Source organism: Muscardinus avellanarius, assembly GCF_963383645.1.
Source record: "Muscardinus avellanarius genome assembly, chromosome: 3".
In the NCBI taxonomy this organism is placed as follows: Eukaryota; Metazoa; Chordata; class Mammalia; order Rodentia; family Gliridae; genus Muscardinus; species Muscardinus avellanarius.
The window spans coordinates 128848117-128865476 of NC_137788.1; the positions used below are offsets into that span (position 1 = coordinate 128848117).

General features: G+C 49.4%; 1 protein-coding gene across 4 annotated transcripts in view; it reads right to left on the reverse strand.

Moving 5' to 3' along the window:
* Positions 1 to 970: 970 nt before the first annotated feature.
* The window catches only part of CA12 (carbonic anhydrase 12), a gene marked incomplete at both ends in the record, with an annotated part of 53843 nt that continues 37453 nt past the window's right edge, over positions 971 to 17360 (reverse strand). The window contains 7 exons of one of the 4 annotated variants that reach the window (XM_080692619.1): positions 971 to 1040; positions 2044 to 2131; positions 2961 to 2993; positions 12650 to 12776; positions 14422 to 14579; positions 14836 to 14899; positions 16526 to 16621. In XM_080692619.1, the coding sequence (XP_080548745.1) occupies positions 971 to 1040; positions 2044 to 2131; positions 2961 to 2993; positions 12650 to 12776; positions 14422 to 14579; positions 14836 to 14899; positions 16526 to 16621 (636 nt within the window). Of the gene's footprint in view, positions 1044 to 2043; positions 2132 to 2960; positions 2994 to 12649; positions 12777 to 14421; positions 14580 to 14835; positions 14900 to 16525; positions 16622 to 17360 lie in introns of all 4 variants that reach the window. The other 3 variants (XM_080692618.1, XM_080692621.1, XM_080692620.1) reach the window with 3 other exon arrangements.

The window sequence follows — 17360 nt, forward strand, 5'->3', positions numbered from 1 at the left end:
ACGGAATAACTGAGCAAGACTTTAAAAATAATAAAGTAAAAAAGGTTGGAGTGTAGCTCAAAGGTATATAATGCCCCTGGGTTCAATCCCCAGTACTGTGCGAGCGCGCGCGCCCGAGAGAGAGAGAGAGAGAGAGAGAGAGAGAGAGAGAGAGAGAGAGAAGAGAGAAGAGAGGAGAGAGGAGAGAGGGAAGAGAGAGAAGAGGAGAGGAGAGGAGAGGAGAAGAGAGGAGAAGAGAGAAGAGAGAGAGAAGAGGAGAGAGAGAAAGAAGGAGGAGAAAGAGGAGAGATGAGAGGAGGGGAGAGAAGAAGAGGAGAAGAAGGAAGAAGAGAAAGAGAACTGGGACTTGAGACTGCCTTGTTCTGAGGTCCAATCAGTGTCTCTACCCTGACAGGATATGACAATGTCCCTAATATATTACAAAGTATATCTCTTATTTCCTTTCTGACAACCTGTCCCTGTCTCAATTCTTCTTCCCCACAGATGTGAAGTCAGACTGAAGGGCTTGTCAGAGCAGGAGACAACTCCCCTGAGGAAAGAAACTGAGTTCCAAAAGCAACACCTAAGCTGAGTGCACACTCCGCCCAGCAGCTTGGAGAACGGGCAGAATTTCCAGGACACTTGAAAGCATGCCAAGCAAGGCGGAGGATGGAAATGTCTTCCGACCCGCAGCAGCCCGCTGGCAGGGGGCGTGGCCTGTGCCCCCCCCCCCCCGGCCCCGTGGCCCTCTCACACATGGACCAACTGCACAGAGTTCCTGCCTCGCGGTCCAGAGCGTGAGCCATCCATGCATGGCGCTGGGGTGGCTGTGGCTCCAGGGCAGAGGGGAGCCCAGCTAGAGGCCCCCAAGGGTCTGGGGTGTTTGTAAGTTGAGCTTCAAAAAACACCCTGAGGTATCCCAAGTGTCAGAGAGCCAACGTGTGTTGTGTCCAATGCAAGGCCCTTCCATGGACACCGGGAGGCCGGGGCCTCAGGCATGGGCCTCAGTCTCTTTCTTGATGGCTGGTTTATAAATGACTCCCTTGCTGTCAGCTTTTTTGCTACTGAAACAACAAGAACACACAAGTGTTGTTAGCTTAAGAAAACAGCCTGATTCATATATGCAATGAGGGAATTTTAGAAATCAGATTTCTCTCTTTCAGACCTTCTCCAATTCTGTTGGTCTTGAGAGAAATGGCCCCCAGATGAAGCTGTAACCAAGTGGAACCTGTGTATTTTCTTTATTTTATCTTTCTCTCTTTCATTCTTTCTCTTTCTTTCTTTTATGGTACTAGGGATGGAACCCAGGGGCATTCTACCTCCGAGCTACACCCCCAGCCCTATTTTTTTCCTTTATTTTGAAACAGGGTCTCACTAAGTTGTGGAGAGGCTCACTAAGTAGTTGAGGCTGGCTGTGAACCCGTGATCCTCCTGTCTCATCCTCCCAAGTACTGGGATTGCAGGCATGTACTACTACGCCTGGCTTACCTTGTCATTTTCTAACTGTTCTTTTAACACTGAACAATACTAAAGCTGCATTTTGAAGGAAGTCCCATTATCCCTACTTCAAACTTAGGATTCCATAATTCTTGGAACTCCTTTTATCTTTCAAAACCAGGAAAAATAAATTGTTCTAGGAAGAGGCAAAGAAGACAATAAAATCTAGGGTGAAGAGCCTTTATAGCTGAGGGAGAGAGTGGGTTTTCCTTCATTTTTCTTTTTTGGATTCATAGGGGGAAAAAAACAAGCATAAAGATCTTAAGAAACGAGCGCTGCTTCTTGTGTTTTGGCATGAACCCCAAATCAAGAGCCTGATCTGATGTCCCATTGCTAACTGCAGTGGCATCAAGGCTGGTACACGTGCCTCTGGGTCTGAGCACAGGGGCCCTGGAGTAACCAGCGTGTCATGCAAAGGAGGCTGGGCACCGGTGTTTTAGGGCCACACTCCTAGGACAAGCATTAGTTCATAGACAGGCTTTTCCTTCTGCAAGGATTCTTCTGGTTGGACCAATCATCAAGGACACGTAAGCCACCCCTTCCCATTTCCAATCCAAACCCACTCACCTCTTCTTCCTTCTGAAAAGCCAGACAGACACTGCCAGGACAATGCAGATGCCAAGAATGCCAGCCAGGGCCACCGAAAGGATGATGCCTGGTGAAGAGGCATGGGCACAGGTCACACCCCCCCACCTGCCCACAGCACATGGTGTGAACTCACGCCCCGGCTACATGCTCATCTCAGGAAGCTCTAACTCCCTCCTCCGTTCTCAGATTCTGGTCTTTGGCTTAGTGGGACTGTCTGGAGTGCTTAGACTGGGCCGTTTGCAAATCATTATGGTTTTCCAGCAGGACTTCTAAAACTTGCACAACAATCATCTGAAAAGCTTGTTGAAAACATAGATTTTCATTTTTGAGCCCAACCCTCTGAGACTCAGATTCGGTCTTTTTGGTGAAGGGCCTAAGAATCTGCATTTCACCAAACACCTGCTGTTGGTGCTGGTGCACGTGGTACATGAACCACACACTTTGCGAAACCCTGGGCTATAGAATAGGAACTTACTCCATCTTTGCTTTCTGGAGTTAAGGCCCACTGGAATGTCTCTATTAGTTTTGTCCCCAATTTCCACTGCACAGTCCTAAGCGGTCCCCAAGAATGAAGCCCACCGCAGAGGTCACAGGGACAGCATCTGACCTCCATGTTGGGCTCAGGAGTGTTCTCAGGCGATGCCCTCCCACCATGACCAGCAGAAGGTCCACATGCTGTAGAGTGATTAGGTCTTTCATTAGAGGCACGTTTGATTGGCAGTTCATCTTTGATTTAGAGAGATTTGAATTACAGACTTGAGGATCAGACTCTGGAAGAAGGGCCAGGAGTCAGTGACAGCAGAGAGAAGCAGGAAGCCGCAGTATCACAGGCCCGGATCACACTGAAAACCACAGCGACCACCCAGCTTAGCATGCACGGCCGGCCGGCCACATACCCACGCTCAGTCCTGTGGCCGTAAGGGTTCCCACTTGAAAGGGAGGAAAAGACTGCGAGTTAATCGAGAGTCCAGCCACACTGGATCTGCCTCCTGTGTTGGGAGAAGCTCTGCTTTTTGTCTGGTTGGTGCGGGGCTTACGCAGACCTTCTGGGGTGGTCACCCTGGGTCAGGCGACTGTCCGATGTGGTGGAGGGAATACCCACCTAGGTGTTCATAAAAATCACCTGCAGTCTCCCAGGGCAGGAGATGTGTCTGCCTCTTTGGGACCTGCCCATCTTTCCCGGTGAGGAATCTGCCACCACCTTCCAACCTTGTCCACTCTCATCGTGGTGTGGACCTTTTCTTGCTTGGCCCTACTAATAAATGCTACTAGCCGGGCGTGGTGGCGCATGCTTGTAATTCCCCGCTCTTGGGAGGCAGAGACAGGAGGATCACTCAGGTTCAAAGCCAGCCGCGCGCGCTGGCTTAGGAGGCCCTGTTTCCAAATAAAAATGTAAAAATAGGTCTTGGAGTGTAGCCCGGAGATAGAAGGGCTTCCAGGAACCCCAGTACCACCAAAAAAAAAAAAAAAAAAAAAAAAAAAGCTACTATACCTGCCTCCAGTTTTCTTCTTCCTGGAATAAGGAGGCTATGGCTTCTCTCAGCAGATAAATGGGTAATGGGATGAGTTAGGGATCCTCAGGGGGCTGACCTAGTGCCCAGCTCTCTAGGCTGAAATCCCACCGCTGGCTTACTCGCCACAGGGCTGGGCTCCTGTGGCTTCATCTTAAGTGAGCAGAGGACCCCAGACGTGATGTCTCCTCTGGGCCACCTCCAGCTGCTGCTCCCAGGTCCTTAAGAACTTTTCCCTCTCCCAGTCAGGCCCTCCAGTTAAAGAAAAATCCCAGATGTGAGGTTTTCCTCACCCCCACCCCTGTCCTGTGGCCAGAGTCTAGCTGATTCCCTGGAACCCTGCGTCCCTTTCCTACTGTCCTCCGGGATCTCACGTTGAGCCTCCCAGCGCAAGGCTGCCCCCTGTGCATCTCAGACCTGGAGTCTCCTAGTGCCTGGGCTACTGTGAGTGAGCAGGCTTGGTAGCTGTTCCCAAGGGCAGGGTGGCCCGTTCTCCCTGTTCCTGCCCCCCCACCCCCCAACAGTGGCAGAGAAAATGGTCCCTAGGCCAGATTTGCTGCCCAGGCCTCTTCTTGTAACCCGAACAGAACGAGCATGTGGCCTTGGAGGTGCTGGGGCCTGGAGGCTGCACCTGGGGATGTGTGTGTCTATACAGCACACGCTCTGTTCCCTGCCTGGCCGTGGTCTCTGCATACTGCAACCTGGAATTTGGGTTTGTTGGGGTTTTTTGTTTTTTAAGGTACCCAGAGACCTTGATCTTGAGGATCTTCGACAAACAAAAACACCTGGCTATGGCTTCTTCCCCAAAGCCTTTGATGAAATACACGGTCTTTCTTTGTTCCCAAAGCCCCAGAAACTTGTAGGGCCAAACCAGCTCTCACCACAGACAGACAGACAGACAGACAGACTGTTCCCTGCAAGCCTGGCCATTGGCCACGCCATCCAAACAGGACAGTGCCTCTAAAGTCACCTCAGACACCCTGAGAGCCTCACGGCTTCCAGTCCATGGCTGGAGGGGGAGCCTGCGTCCATGGCCTTAGTCTGCTGAGCAAAGTCTGCGGAGAGCAAGGCCTCCAGGATGGGACCTTTCCCCAGAGCACAGGACCCCACTCCATGGCTCTGGGGCCAGAGCCTGGCGTCCCCCAATTCTGTGCTGTGCTTTTGACTGGATTGGGCCTGATAGACAACAGCATCATTCAGTCCAGTGCACTAGCCCGGGCTCCTTGCTCTTGGAGGAGGACCACTTGTCAGGGAATAAAAAAGGAGAACAAAGAGTCATGAAGACAAGAAGTGCCCCAGAGACTGGGATGGGTGCTTTTATCAGCTGAGACTCTGATGCAGCAAAAACAAAGCAACTTGTCTGAGCAAGTGGATTGCCGGCAAGGGTGTCGCCTACTAGTTGTAACTCCTCTTGAAGCCTGGGGCAGGGTGATGTGGTTGGAAGGCCACATCAACGAAGGCAGCACCAACCCTCAAGGAAGCAGGGCATCTCTGCAGAGACGGACCAAGCCTACAGGGCTTGGATCCCAAAGCATCTGCTGCCTAAAGCAGAAAACAGCAAGACTTTCAGAGGGAATCTTCAGGGCGATTGGAGAACAAAAGCCAGGGGACAGAAGCCAAGGCCTGTTTCACAGCAGAGACTCAGCGGGTGAGGCCCAGCCTCTGGACCACTGTAGAGAACAGGCATCAAAGATGGTGCATGGTGGCACAGAGCCAGAAAAGATTTTGTTCCAATTAAACAGAGAAGTGGCTTGTTTCTAAACAAGGACGAAGACAGGCAGTTCCCACTGAAGAACGACGAGAGAGGTGGGGGAAACAGAGATGGCAGTTCACAAAGGTGGCCAAGAAGTGCTGCTGGACGGAAACTCAACAAGAAGGGCCCCTGGGCCGGCTGGTAGGAGGACGAAGCTGTGCACCTGTGGGAGCACTACCTCTGTCCACAGAGCACTCAGGTGAGTTCAGAGAGGGCAGATGACACACAAAAGGAAATCAGACAGATACGGAAGAACTGGGCTGTCGCACACCCCTCCAGGAAGGCAGAGACACCTGAGACGGCCGGGAGCTGCCTGCCACAGGGCCTCGCTACCTGCTCTGCTGGCTCTGGGTCTTCGTCTTCCACTGGCGTCTGGACCAAGGACACTGGTTAACTGCTTTTGAGGTCTTCTCAAGCCTCAAGTATAAACACAGACAAGTCCGGCCCGAGGAGCAGGCACCTTATTTACACATCTTGAGGTCCCTGGAACAACACTCTAGTATTTTCTAGCTCTATTTGCAATTCTGTTTGACTATGGTACAGTTCTTTTCCTTTCAAGGTAATGCTTTAAAGGAATGAGCGGTCTTTGAAGGTGACATGTTTCATGGTGATAAGTAAGCATATGTGGGCCATTAGCAGTCTCTAAGCTTACGAGACAGCCCAGGAGCGTTTAGGTGTACCAGAGGGCCAGTCACTTAAATGCGTGAAATCCAGTTTAGGATGGTAAAACTACAATTGTTATGCTCTCTTATAAACTCTACAGTTTAACAATTGTATATTGTTACAATACTGTAATGCTAGTATCCTTTTTGGAAAATAAGGAAGAAAAACAAGGAAGATGCCCTTGTTATCCACAGAGCGTTATGACCTTTGGAGGATATTTTTCACTAGGGAGTTTTACTTATTAACACTATGCAACCCAAAAAGGAAATAATCTACTGGGTTGAAAAAAAATTCTTATTGGGTTGAAAAACCTAATAAGGAAAGAAATCTGCCAAGGCTGGGTACAGTGGCACATGCCTATAATCCCAGTCCCTGGGAGGCTGACACAGGAGGACTGAAACTTCGAGGCTAGCCTCAACAATTTAGCAAGATTCTGTTTTGAAATAAAAAATAAAGCCAGGCATGGTGGCGCATGCTTGTAATCCTAGCATTCGGAAGGCTGAGACAGTAGGATTCGGGTTCTCAGCCAGCCTCAGCTACTTAGTGAGACCCTGTTTCAAAATAAAGATTAAAAAAATCGGGCTAGGGGTGTAGCTCGGAGGTAGAATGCTCCTAGGTCCAGCACCACACAAAATTAAAAAAGAAAGAAAGAAAGAAAGAAAAAGGTTTGGGAGTATATTGCAGAGGTAGACTACTCCTGGGTTTAATCTATAGCACCACAAAAAAAAAAAAAAAAAGAAAGAAAGAAAATAAATCTGCTACAAAAAAAAAAGACAGATTATAGGAGGGAACTGGTTTTTATACAGCTGTGATAAGGACTGAGAGCTTTGCTTCCACATTGCTGAGACAATGAGGATTACAGCTTTAAGGCCAGCCTCACCAATAAAAGTCAAAAATAAAAAAGAATGGGTGTGTCGCCGGGCGTGGTGGTGCACACTTGTAATCCCCGAGCTTGGGAGGCAGAGCCAGGAGGACTGCGCAGGTTCGAAGCCAGCCGTGCTGGTTTAAGAGACCCTGTTTCCAAATAAAAATGTATAAAAAATAGGTCTGGGAGTATAGCCCAGAGGTAGAAGGGTTTCCAGGAACCCCCCACACACACACAAAAAAAATCTGCCAAAAGACACCTCCATCTTACACGAGGCTAACTAGGTTTATGCAGCTGGGATAGGACTGTGGGTTCTGCCGCCTACCTTGCAGGAAGGGCCACAGCAGAGAGCCACACGGCCCTCAGGCCTCAGGCCCAGAGCAGCAACAGGGCCAAGCCTGACCCTGAGCTCTCCTCGGGCCTGGGCCCTCTGAAGGAATGGTGGGCAGTGGGCCTGGGGCCTTTGACCCGTCAAGTCAAGTCAGAGCATCAGCAGGCATGGCGGCATCGCTAGGTAACGTCCTCTCAGACCGTCAAAGCCTGCCAGGAAGCGCCAATCTTTAATTTTTCTTAAACATATAGGGTCGATTTTAGCACTGTTGGCAATTCCAAACTAGAGCAAAGTAAGACTTAACTACAACTAAAATTTGACTGCCGGGCAGGCCTCCATGTAAGTCACTCTGCAGCAAAGATACTGAGGAAGAACGGAAGGAGACAGGTCAGTTCCTCCCTGCAGCAGGCTTATGATGAGTGGCAGGCACAGCGCCAGGCATCAGAAAAAAGTCAGGGGCCAATCATCCCTTATTTAAGCAGTGTGTGTAGTACGTATTCTTCTTTTCTCCCCACCCCACTCGGTCTTTTTGTTTTTTTGGTAATAAGCAATTACTCTGACGTGTGCCAAGCACCATAACAGAGACGATCAGGCTATACCGAAGGGGATTGTAAATCGCCTCCAGGAGGACGGGGAGAACTTCTGTGGAGACGTGATTTGCATGGGTCTTGAGAAAAATTTCCAAGTGGCGGAGGGAGAGAGCCACTCCAGACAAAAGGAATTGTATGTGCACTCGAGAGCCCTGCCTGTTAGGGTGCCGCCACCCTGGGGTGGGCTGAGGCTGGGAACACAGGGATGGGGCCCGTGGGGATCTGCTGTGGGAAAGTCAGCTGGGGTCCTCACTAAGGGGGGGGGGGTCCAGCTTCCTGCACGGTGGGGTTTTCTGCCCCCATTGTCCACAGTGGGGTCCAGAAAGTGTGTGGCAGGTCAAAGGGACTGGGCCTGTGCTTCTCAGCACCCTTGATAACCGCTCCTGACCGGGTTCACCTCCATCCAGGTCTAGGAATCTGAAGGTAGGAATTCCTCTGCTTACTCATTTGGATACTTTGGAAGAATCGATGATACTCTTCCATCTAAACCCTTTTATTTATAAATATAAACTTAAAGAAACACAAGATCAATAACCACAACACATACATACTAGTCTCAGAAGATTAGATAACTAGCCATCTTAGCTGTGTCCGAGCATTCTCTCTTTTTAAGGTTTCCTAAAACTACGCGGGTCCCTCGGAGTGAAGCGGATTCTAATCAGCTGCTCTATGCTTGGCAGTTGGCTCTGGCCCTGCCAACGGTAACATGCGGTTGCTCAGAGCAAGCCCACTAAAGACGTGATCATAGAAACTTTTGGCCTCTTTTTGTTCTTCTCGTGTCTCTTGTTCTGACACATCTTCAAAAGGGCTAGGTGATAGCAGTATTTAGGTTTGATAGGCTCCTGCTTTATTATCCATCTCTTCCTGGCCCCAGAGCTGGTGTCATTGGCTGGAATGAGTTCATCCCGAAATAACCAAGAATTGGGCCAAAGCACTAAGCCTTGGACCCAGGGATGGGCATCCGCCTCTGCCACCTTTCCCCTGCCCTTACTGAGGACACCTGACTCCCATGCAACCTGAACTGGTCCCAAGACGCGTCCCCACTCCAGGAGCCCACCTTGAGGACAAGCTCAAACCTTCCTTGGAAGAAGTACTTTCCAAGAGCTGAAAAATCACCCAGCTTGACTCCTACCTCTCCATCAAGAGTAGGCATTTTAACCACCATGACAAGAAACAATCTACAAGAGGGAAGGAGAGGAGAAATAATGGGGGGGATTTGGACCCTGATAAAGGGGGTCTTATACTTCCCCTAAAGGAAAACTAGGGGTTTTCTTTTTTAATTTTCTTTTGTTTTTGTTGTTTTTTGTACTCAGATTTGATTGAGGTGTTCTACCTCTGAGCTACACACATCATTGGCTGGGATGAGTTCATCCCGAAAGAACCAAGAATTGAGCCAAAGCTCTAAGCCTTGGCCCCAGGGATGGGCATCCACCTCTCACACAGCCCTTTCTTTCCTTTTTTTTTTTGGGGGGGGGGAGGGAACAGGGTCTCACTAAGTTATGGAAGGCCTCACTACATTGCTGAGGCTGGTGCAAACCTGTGTACTGGGATCACAGGCATGCGCCATCATGCCCAACTACGGGACTCATTATTCTAAAGGACGATGGGGAACAAAGCTCCTTTTGTGCTTCTTTACTCCAGCTGGGTAGCTTCTGCCCTGTTGTTTCAGGGATAAGCATCACCAGCCTGGGGTTTTCATTCTGTTATAGAATAAAGCCCAGGACATAGATGACTCTCCACTGTGATAACAAGAATGGAAACTATCCGCTCTGGCCTAGGAGCATCACGGTCGACACCGTGGCAGCAGCTCTTATCAAGCCACTTGGCCCCTCTTCCCTTGGGAACTTGGCGATGGCTAGGGACATTTTGGGCTGTCACAAGCGGGGAGATGCCACTGGCATCTTGCTGGTTAGAGATGAGGGGTACTGCTGACGCCACAGTGCAAAGACAGCCCCACAATAAGAATTATTCTGCCTGAAATGTCCATACTGCCTAGGTCAAGAAACCCTGCCCTAGGGCTAAGTTATAGCTGGATTGTAAACCCCCTCGGGACAAAAAGCAGGTACTGCACGCCTTTCCTGAGCATAGGCTAGAAAAACTGCAGGGTCAAATTAAATGATTCCATCCCAATTTTCCTGATTCATTAAACATCAGATCCTCCCCCCACCCCCACCCCCGGTCCCTTACACTTTATCTCCTAAGGGATTTCCTTTACATTACTTTTCTCCTGGGAGAATTTTCTGATTCCACAGCTCTTGTTTAGTTCCAGAGAAAACCCTAAGTAAACTAGACTCTTAATTACAAACATGCCTCAATGGAAGAGTCCACAAGTAATTGAGTCCAAATCGCCCAAGGCTCACACTTGGCAAACAGGCTCACATCATAAACCCAGCTGCAAGCCAGGGCCCACTCCAGGCAGAATGAATGTAGACACCCCTGGGCAGACAAGGTTTGGAGCGTCACTACTTAGGGGCTGCCTCCTTATTCCTTCTTGGAAAGCGCCCCATTTGCCACCTGGGATTTTGGAAGTAAGAGGGAGGTTCGGTGAATTCAGGCCAAGTTTCTATAATCAGCCTCTAAATGAACAAGTTTGCCTTGCATCGCCATGGATTCTCACTCTAAGGGGAAAGCTGAGCCCAGCCAGGGCTCATGGAAGCAACATCTCAGGTCAAGCCATGCAGGAGATTCAGTGGCAAAACTACATTTGAGCTTTAATCTTGACATCCTAAGCCAAGAGTTGGCCTGCAAGCTTCTACTGAGAGCCTTCTCAGTCTACCCCAGCCAGACTGCGAGGATCTACGGAAGCACCCTGCTACAAACCTGCCTGCACTGCCCAGTCTACAAGCAGCCACTTAGACTGAGCCAGTCTAAGAAGATGGCTAATTACACCCAGTGCCACAGTCCAATGGTACAAGTGGGGTTACTTTTAGATGTCATAATCAAGATCCTGCATGGCTTCTTCTGATCCTTTGTAACTCCCCTCAAACACTGTCCCTGCAACGTAAAGTTAGGATGGGCAGGCGTTAGTGTCCATTTAGAATCTTGACCCAGGAGCACTGAAAGTATGTCAGATGACTTGGTCCAACTTGGTGAGCTGTGACCGAGGAGACCAAGTGTGGCATGCGTCCACATCATACAGCCAGGAGAACTCGAAAAGGGACCAAAGTGTCCTGATGGTAGGGAGACTATCTGTGACTCTGTTCCCAGAGATATACATAGCCTAGCTCAGAAAACAGAGCTGAAAACAGAATTCTTGGATCACAAGCAAACTTCTGCCTGACTGATGTGGGCAAAGTCTCTTATCTCCAGGCAGAGATTTATGTTTTTTAAAATTTTAATGGGGCCAGGACGTAGCTCAGTGGCAAAGCACCAGCTTTGTGGGTGTGGCGCTCTGGGTTCCATCCCTAGTTCCAAAAAGATATAAAAAAAACACCCCCTAAATTTTTAATTAAGTGTTGAAGTAGTTCCATTTAATTATAAATAATACATATTCCAAATAGAAGAATGGGGAAAAAGAATGCTGTGTCCAGAAGAAATTACAAAGGAAAACATCCTGGGAATTAGGGTAATTTCCTAGAAAAGAAGTTGGTAGTTATCATCTTATAGATTCCCAATTTTTAGGAAAGGCCATTGTTCATAGATTCAGTTTTCAGACTAAGAAACTGAGGAAAAAAGGGAAGTGGCCTTAGCTAGTGGTGTCTGGAAAGGAGAATACAAAATTCAAATCCTCAGGCAGCTCTTAAGTAATGAACAAAGGATCTAATTCTGACCCATATGGATGGGTCAGTTCAGAAGAGCAAATCTCTCAAGCTTTCTGGCCAAGACCCTGAGACACAGTCTGCATCTAAACAACTAAGCTGATGCTGATAATTATAATCTCACATAAGAAAAGAACAACAAAAAGCGTAGCAGGTGAGACAAGGGGGCATGAATTCTCTGACAAGTGGGTCACCTTTAATTACGAGCATCTGGCCCATTTGGTCCACGAGTGCCATGGGGGATGAAGTAGAACATCCACGGACCTGGCCTGCTTCTTGGTCCACGGACCAAGCCAGGAGAGGCTGGAGGGTCCAGAGGGAGATGAGCCAGGAGGCTTGAAGAGGTGTGGGCCCTGAGAGCGCCCCTTGTCCCTTTCCCCAACCCCAGCTTCTAGAAGCAGTGATGGAGGCTCTGAGCAGGTAAAATGTTAATGTGGTCCTGGGTGTTAGTTACAGATTTAAAAGGAAGAGTGAGCTCCAGTTGCCTTAGGAATGAACCAAACTATTAAGTTTCATTCAGTTTGGAACACGTGTGCCTGTGCTTATGCAAGCTCCGAGGGGATCAGGCAGAAAGGTGAAGGAGAGTGATTTCTTGCCTAATGGATCCCATCACATTAGAACTTGAGCGGCTTGTGGCCATGGCATGGGTAATAATCTTATAATCTTACAAAGGAGCCCTGCTGGACACGGGTAGTGTGTGGGTCACCTGGCTAGGCCTGAGCAGGGTGGCCATAGCCCCTGAGGCCAAGACAGCTTAGGGCAAGAAGTTACAATGTTGACCTGTAAAAAGGGTCTTATCATATCTTAGGAGAAGGGATCATTCTTCAGAACAGGGAAGTGCCCAAGAACACTTCTTCCTCTGTGGGAGATTTAACAGGGGCTCTGCTTCAAGAGGCTAGAGGCCCTGGCCTGTGCTCCCCTGCAAGGGCTCAAGGAAGGAGATCTCAGTAACCCCCACACCACAGCTCCTCCATGTGCCCTAGTTCCTGTGGTGGTCACAGTGCTCTCAGCCAAGTTCCTAAAGGCATCAGTGCCAGAGACAGACTTGGTACAAAACAGACATCTGTCACCCCCATCCCAACCACCCCATGCACTCCTGCACTGCGCCCCTTACCTTGCCGGAAGGAGATGTACACCAGCCTCTCATCGAACTTCTGAACCCGCCGGAAGTTGTTCACCATTTCCCTGGGGGAAGGGTCATCCACGTAGGTGCAGTACAGAGCTGTCTCCAAAGCCAGCAGCTGGGAGCAAGAGGGGAACGCACTTTGTGAGTACAGTGACTCTCCCTGGCCGGGCCTTCTTGGAGGAAGGGCTGGGAGAAGTCTCTGGAACCAGCCCTGTGATGCTTAGCGAAAGGCACCAGAAGGCAGTGGGAAAGGCAGAGAACCGTTTGCCCTCGGCCCCGTGGGTGTCCCCCTAACTGGATGCGGGGTGCTGCCTCCCAGCTCCTGAGGCTCCGGGGAGGGGAGGTGCTGCTAACCACCCATTACCCTCAGAATCTGCCCTCATGGAGGGAAACCTAGGGTACAGAGTGCTTCAGGTCCCATTGCGGCTCCCCGCCTCTTCCCAGCTGAGCTGGAACCCAACTCCTTTTTTTTTTCTTTTTCTTTTTCTCATACTGGGGATTGAATTCAGGGGCTTTCTACCTCTGAGGTACAGCCCCAGTTTTTTGTTTGTTTGTTTGTTTGTTTGTTTGTTTTTGGTTTTTGTTTTGAAACAGTGTCACTAAATTGCTGAGGCTATTCTAGAACCTGCGATCCTCCTGTCTCAGTCTCCCTAGCACTGGGATTACAGGGCCACACACCAGGGTGTACACCTATAATCCCAGCTACTCCAGAGGCCGAGGCAGAGGACTGCAAGTCTGAGACAGCCTGGGCAATTTAAAGAGAACCAGTCTCAAGAAAAAAAAAAATTAAAAGGGCTGGGGTGCAGCTCATTTGAAGAGTGCTCCTGGGTTCAATCCCCAGTACCAAGAACAAAAAGAGAGAGACAGGTGAGAGGTTACCAGGTTATCTGGCTGCCAACTCCCAGGCATTTTCACACACCCACAGAGATTATATAATCTGTTTCCAAGGCAGTTCCTGGGCTGGGGTGCTGCCGTTTCCCCACACATTTCACCCCTTGACTCAGCACATCCTCACTCCTGTCCGCCTACCTCCTGCCAATCTACCCAGGTTCTCAGCTCAGAAGCTCATAGTAAAGAGCAGAACAGCAGTGAGGGCTAACGTGGATCCTGAGGCTGAGGTGAGGAGCCAGGGTGCAGCCAGCTGCCGCCCTTCCTGGGAACCAGTTTTCTTTTGCATGCTTTTAGGTTGTGAAGGAGAGGTGTGAGCTGTGACATCTCACTCCGAAATCCTGACTTTGTCACTAACCAGTGGGTGGTCTGGGAGGCTTCCAACCCCCACTTCCATCACCTGTCACGGGGAGGCTGGAGCCAGTTGCTAAGCCCTCATTCCCCAGTTTGCACTCCACTGAGCTTCTTTGAGGGCAACAGGGCTCACCCCCTGCAGCAATCCCAGTGCTCTGTTTATGAAATAATTTAATCCGATGCCATCTTTATTCTGCTTCCTAAAGGGACCAGGCTCTCTCCCACCTGGAAAGCAAACACCATCCAGCTATTGGGGAATATTCTAGCAAATGCAGCCTTAAGGCTCTTTTTACAAAGAACGATGGAGACGCATTCATTTTCCTAGCTTGACTTGATAGCTCCTCTCTCTGCTCGGCCTATAACTTCCACTGTGTGATATCCAGAGATATCTGGAGAGGTGATATAGCCGGGGAGGTTTTGCATAGATGCCAGTGAAACTCCAAGCAAGGAAATGAAGTCGTTGATATGATTCATGGCAGGGACCGAGATGCCACGTGGACTCTGGCTCAGTCGGTTACCTGCTCCTGGGAAATTTGCACGGGGTTTCGGAAAACGGTCCAGAGCACTGTGGGGTGGCAGGGAGGCGTGGTCAGGGAGCCTTCGTAGCGGTAGTATTCCGCAGGCCTCTCGGGAAGCAGTTCCTCGATATTGAAACCCGGGATGAGCACTCGTTGGCCTAGAGAGACATGGGTGACGGTGTCAGCCTCACTCCCCATGTGGAGGTGGAGCTGAGCACAGCAGCTGCGCCTGGACATGTGGACTCAGCCCTCTCTGGGCCATCCAACCCAAAGACCTGCCACAGCACGGTCCAGCAATCTGCTGCCCTGGCCCGGTGGGCACAGCATCCGCCCTGGCATTGTTTTTCTTATGGTCACACAGGTGTGACTCTGTTCTTCTCCAATAGAAAGGGAACAAGCACAAGGACCCCTCACCTCTGTACTTGACATGTTGAAGGTGACTGAAGATCTTGTCATAGGACGGGTTGAAGGAGCCCATCTGCAATGGACGGGGGCAAGCTGAGCTGGGACACAACGCTGTCCATGGATTCCCAAGTGTATTAGCTTACCACCCCCTTTTCAGAAAAAAGTATCAGTGTCCCTGGGGTGCATCTACTGACCTTTTATTTTTATTCAATCCCCCCCCCATGGTACCCAAGGCTACTTTGCCCTGGATCAGTCCAGCGTCCCCTCCCCTGCCCCCAGGGGTGGCATCACTGAGTTTAGGAAACTATGCCTTGGCGAAACCTATATTGGCAATTGCTATTGGAAGGGCTGGGCTGGAAGTGTGTAACTGCCCCCCCACACACACACACGGTCCTCCATGAGTATCCACCTGACTAGGACAGGGCTGGAAGTGTGTAACTGGCCCCCCCACAAGGTCCTCCATGAGTGTCTACCTGACTAGGACAGGGCTGCCCCCCACACACACATGGTCCTCCATGAGTATCCACCTCACTAGGACAATTTTTTTTCTTTTTTGGTACTAGTAATTAAACCCAGGGGTATTCTACCCTGGAATATACCCCTACCCCCTTTTTTTGTGGTACTGGAGATGGAACACAGGGGCTTTCTAACCCCGGGCTACACTCCCAGACCTATTTTTTAATATATTTTATTTGGAAACAGGGTCTTCACTAAGTTGCTGAGAGCCTCACTAAGTAGCTGAGGCTGGCTCCGAACCTGCGTGATCCTCCTGTCTCAACTTCCCAAATGCTGGGATTACAAGTGTGCGCCACCACAACCAGATCCCTTTTTATTTTTGAAATAGGGTTTCACTAAGTTGCTGAGAGTTTTGTTAAGTTGCTGAGGCTGCCCTCAAACCTGTAATCCTTCTGCCTCAGCCTCCCAAGCACTGGGAGTCCAGGCCCACTCCACCATGAGCAGCTTACTAGGACAATTATAATAGGACCCAAAGTTGTTGGGAATTGGAGTAATGATCCTGCCTTCTTGCATCAAAGGACTCTGTCTTCAGCTTGCTGTGTCAGGGTTAAGTGACGTAGGGTGTAGAGTACAGAGAGTGCTCCTGATGATCTGGATGTGAAACTGAAGGCCATAGCTAGCACGTCCATCTAACCCAGAACTTAAGGGAGCTCCGAGTCCACAGAAGCCAAGCCAGATCCGTGAGCATACTGGGAAGCAAGGTACATACTGCCTCATGGGACAAGAGTGCACGCTCATCACAAGACATTCCCACTTTTTGCGATTAAAGAATTCATTCTAGAGACACATATAGAATGGAGTGTGCCCACTGGAAGCTGTATCAAGGATTCCCACATCTGATGGAGTAAGATAATGGTCCCCTTCCCTCACAGGCCACCCGGCTGAACATGCCAGGCATGTCCCATGCCTCCCACAACAAGGCTGGGAACTAGGGCTTATTTTTTTCAATGTTACAAAAGACGTGTCCATTTCTTCTGCCTAGCCACATAAAGGACTGCCTCCAGGCCAGAAAAGAAAAGAAAAGAAAAGAAAAGAAAAGAAAAGAAAAGAAAAGAAAAGAACCTGAAGGGACTTGGGGAGGCAAAACACAGCCGGGACAGGAGCAGCTCACTACCAACGAGGGGCCACATCCCAAACTCAGCCCTGCTGCGAAACATGTAAAAGCCCTTCAGGCACCTCTTACCTCGATGAGAACGGCGAGGACAGCGAGGCCTTCCGACTTGTCACTGGCCATGCTGACGTTAGGGTACAGGTCTGAGTTATAGTGGACAATGTGCAGCTGCAGGGCGAGAGAGGCTGCCTGTCAGGGGATCAGCAACTCACAGGAGGCTTCACTGCTGCAGGAGACTTGAAACCAACTGCGAAGAGAGACCCTCCCCTGCCCTCCCCAGCCATCTTGGCCCTCCCCTTGGCTGTGTAGGACTTACTCACCGGATCCCTGATATCTAATAGGGTGCCTGGAAAGCACCAGATGTATGACAGACGTGATGAATGAATGAATGAATGAATCAGTGAATGAATGAATGAATTTTTTATATTAGTCGTGAAAAACTCAGGTGCTTTGAAGCTCTTCCCCTTCTGATTTTTGCTACTTATTCTGGGGCCTAAGGCAAAGTGGTCCCCTGTGGCTTGGCCAGCCTCAGCCTCCTCTCTCTACATTCAATCTGGAAGCAGTGGGGACGGGGCAGAAAACTTCCAGCTTCAACTCAATCATAATGAATTTGGCCCCAGATACAAATCAAATGGAGAAAATGATATCAATGTATTTATAAAGGTTTTATCAGTCATATTTTGAGACCACAAAAAAAGAATATTACTCCAGAAAGCAGACTTTTCTTTTTACAAAATAAAATTCTAAATTTCTTTTTTTTTTTCAGAGCAGAAATTTGCTTATTGTTGTTAAGGTAAGAAAAAGAGGAGGTTTTGAAAAATCATTAAATATAAAAAGTGTACGTATATATTAAGACCATTGTGACAAATCCTGACAATGTTTAACCTGACTTTTAATCCTGAGGGTG